The sequence below is a fragment of the Alligator sinensis genome, unplaced genomic scaffold, assembly GCF_000455745.1.
Source record: "Alligator sinensis unplaced genomic scaffold, ASM45574v1 scaffold1222_1, whole genome shotgun sequence".
NCBI lineage: Eukaryota > Metazoa > Chordata > Crocodylia > Alligatoridae > Alligator > Alligator sinensis.
Genome location: NW_005842620.1, coordinates 735,356 through 737,823, shown reverse-complemented (window position 1 = coordinate 737,823; position 2,468 = coordinate 735,356). Strand labels below are relative to the sequence as shown.

The 2,468-nt window shown below is 41.1% G+C and overlaps 1 protein-coding gene across 1 annotated transcript in view; it reads right to left on the bottom strand.

Annotated features, from left to right (window-relative positions):
- Positions 1-2,468, bottom strand: part of PHLPP1 (PH domain and leucine rich repeat protein phosphatase 1) — a 110,988-nt gene that overhangs the window by 73,090 nt on the left and 35,430 nt on the right. The window contains exon 3 of the mRNA XM_025215089.1: positions 828-994. Coding sequence (XP_025070874.1) covers positions 828-994 — 167 coding nt within the window. The remainder of the gene's footprint in view (positions 1-827; positions 995-2,468) is intronic.

The window sequence follows — 2,468 nt, the reverse complement described above, 5'->3', positions numbered from 1 at the left end:
AGTCTGTTGGGGGAGGGGGCGCACACCTATGCAGATCGCATAAGAGCAAATTGACCTCACATATAAGTTATGGGTCTAAAAATGCTCATCACATAAGAGCGAATTTGCATATATAGAACCCACATAAAATCGAGGGAAACCTGTAGTGAGAAATATCAACCTACTGGATACAAAAAAAACATGGACTAAATATAGACTTTGGATTTATGATGCATTATAGCCTGCCTAACATCCAACTCCCCAGGTAAACCCTCCACTTTTTACCAGCTATTCTCATTCCCTTCCCACCCCCCAACCCTCCTGTCTCCCATCCTTTGACTACAGCTACATTCATTACCCCTACCCCCACCTGTCTTTCACCTACTGACCACCTCAATTTACATTTTAACTGACTGGATTTCTTGCATAGATACTGGCCTCTGGTTGTTTTACCTCTCCATTCAGGAAAAGCACACACCATCTGCAGGTACTCTCAGCCTGAGGAGAAAGCTTATGCTAGTTTGTGCCCAAAAGCTTGCTAAGAAGAATTTTTCCAGCTATCTGAGTTGGTCTAATAATAGATATCAGATTTACCCAAAGAACCTTGTCTGCCATTGTTAGAAACAAAGTATTTATATTCTTTCTGAAAATTAGTCAGCTCCCACCATGCATATTTTTCACAAAACCAAGCGAGAGCCCATTTGATCACCACATGCTCCCAGATTCTTGTAGTTAAGTTTTGCCTCTTGACACTTTAGGACAGTGTGCACATTAGAGGTAAATACAGCCAGCCAGAACAGAGCAGAAGACAGATATAGAAGCATGTAGCCTTTTTAATTTTTATTTACCTCTGTAATTCACCAAGCCCTGTGCTTGTAGATGGGCTTGGGTTTATCCTCAGGAAGTTCTGCTTTAGGTTGAGATGAGTGAGGTCTTGACTGTAGAAGAGGTTGGCAGGCAGATGCTCAAGACTGCAGCATGACAGATCCACTGAGCTTATGCGCTGTGATGCAATCTAGAAACCAAGAAACAAGCATGATAAGACCACTGAAAATGAGAATGTCCCCTTTTACACTTACGGGTGTAAGAGGAGTCTTTTACACAAAAGTAGTTACTGGTCTTTTCACTTTCCCGTGCTCTGCCAGTGCTGCCTCAGTCCCAGTGATAGCCAGTATGCATGAAATGTATGTAGTGAAGGTTTATCCAGTGCAAGTCTTGGAACACCGATGTGCTCCCCACTGACTAGAAAAAAAAAAGTTGGTTAACACTCACTCTGCAAGCAGAGATGACTGGCATTTGGTTTGAAAGCAGTCTGTCTATAGGCAAGTAACAGGTGCAAAGATGGGGCATAAAACATTCCATGCTGCTATACAAGCAGTAAATATACATGAAGTGATAGGTAGATGTGCAGTTTCCCAGTCTCAAGCTTTTAGAGTCAGTGTTATGAAGGGATATTAAAGGAAGATCATTGTGCTTACCATGCATTTATAATGTCAGCTTTCTAATTTATAGAAACTCCTGTTGTTTAATTTTTCAACATTCTGCCCTTGCAACTAAATTTCAAAGCCCAGAAGGGGATATATTTATATAGCTGGTGCTAACATGTCTCTTCAGGGATAAGGACCAGCAAGCCTGCTTTTTTGCCCCTCCATGTAATTACTGATTATACTGTGCTCTTCTGCTTTCACAGATCGAAGCTGTTAGGGCAAGAAGATTTCAAAAAGTGGTTTCTTCTCCTTGCTTCTCATCATGCACTCTCTCCCCCCAGACATTTCAAAATTATTTTCCCATGGTACTGGAAAAGGAGATGGAAACACAAAGCTCTTCATTAGAATGTCAGGTCATCCTAGAACATGACCTTGAGGTCACCTGTTAACTACCAACACATTAGCTGTGGCACAACACTACAGGAATGTCTTGTTAACAATGTGCCATAATTCTGGCCACTTGAGAATGATTTCCTATAGTTCCAGCAAAGACAAGCCTACAGAAAGAATGATTAAAGAAATAAGGGAAAGTCACCACTAGAGAAGCATGCTTCTTGTATGAACCTTGTTACAGATCTGAGGGCTGAAAGGAGCAAGAGCTATACCGCTAAATTAGACCTCTAAAAAGTAGCACAAATGGTTACGTATTCTGACAACTATTCCTTGCAACAGCAACATAGCTTTATTTGGTCAGCAAAATTTTTATTGGCCTTGTACACTAAGGCTCAAAATTACAAACACTACATCTAAAGAAAAGAAAAGGAAAAAACAACACAAAAATTCATAAACAAATGCACAGGCGACGTCAAGCAGATTGTACTGATTAGAAGAACATGTAGCTCCGCTGCCAACTATGGTTATAAAGTAACATCACCCCGCATTTGTGGAAAGGGCCAGTTCTGCACAAGTTGCCCTGAATGCAAAAGAATGAATCAGCTTTAGCTAGAAAAACAGAATTGGCTGAGGCTGAAGGGAAGGTCAGCAACAGGGGAGAAATATTCC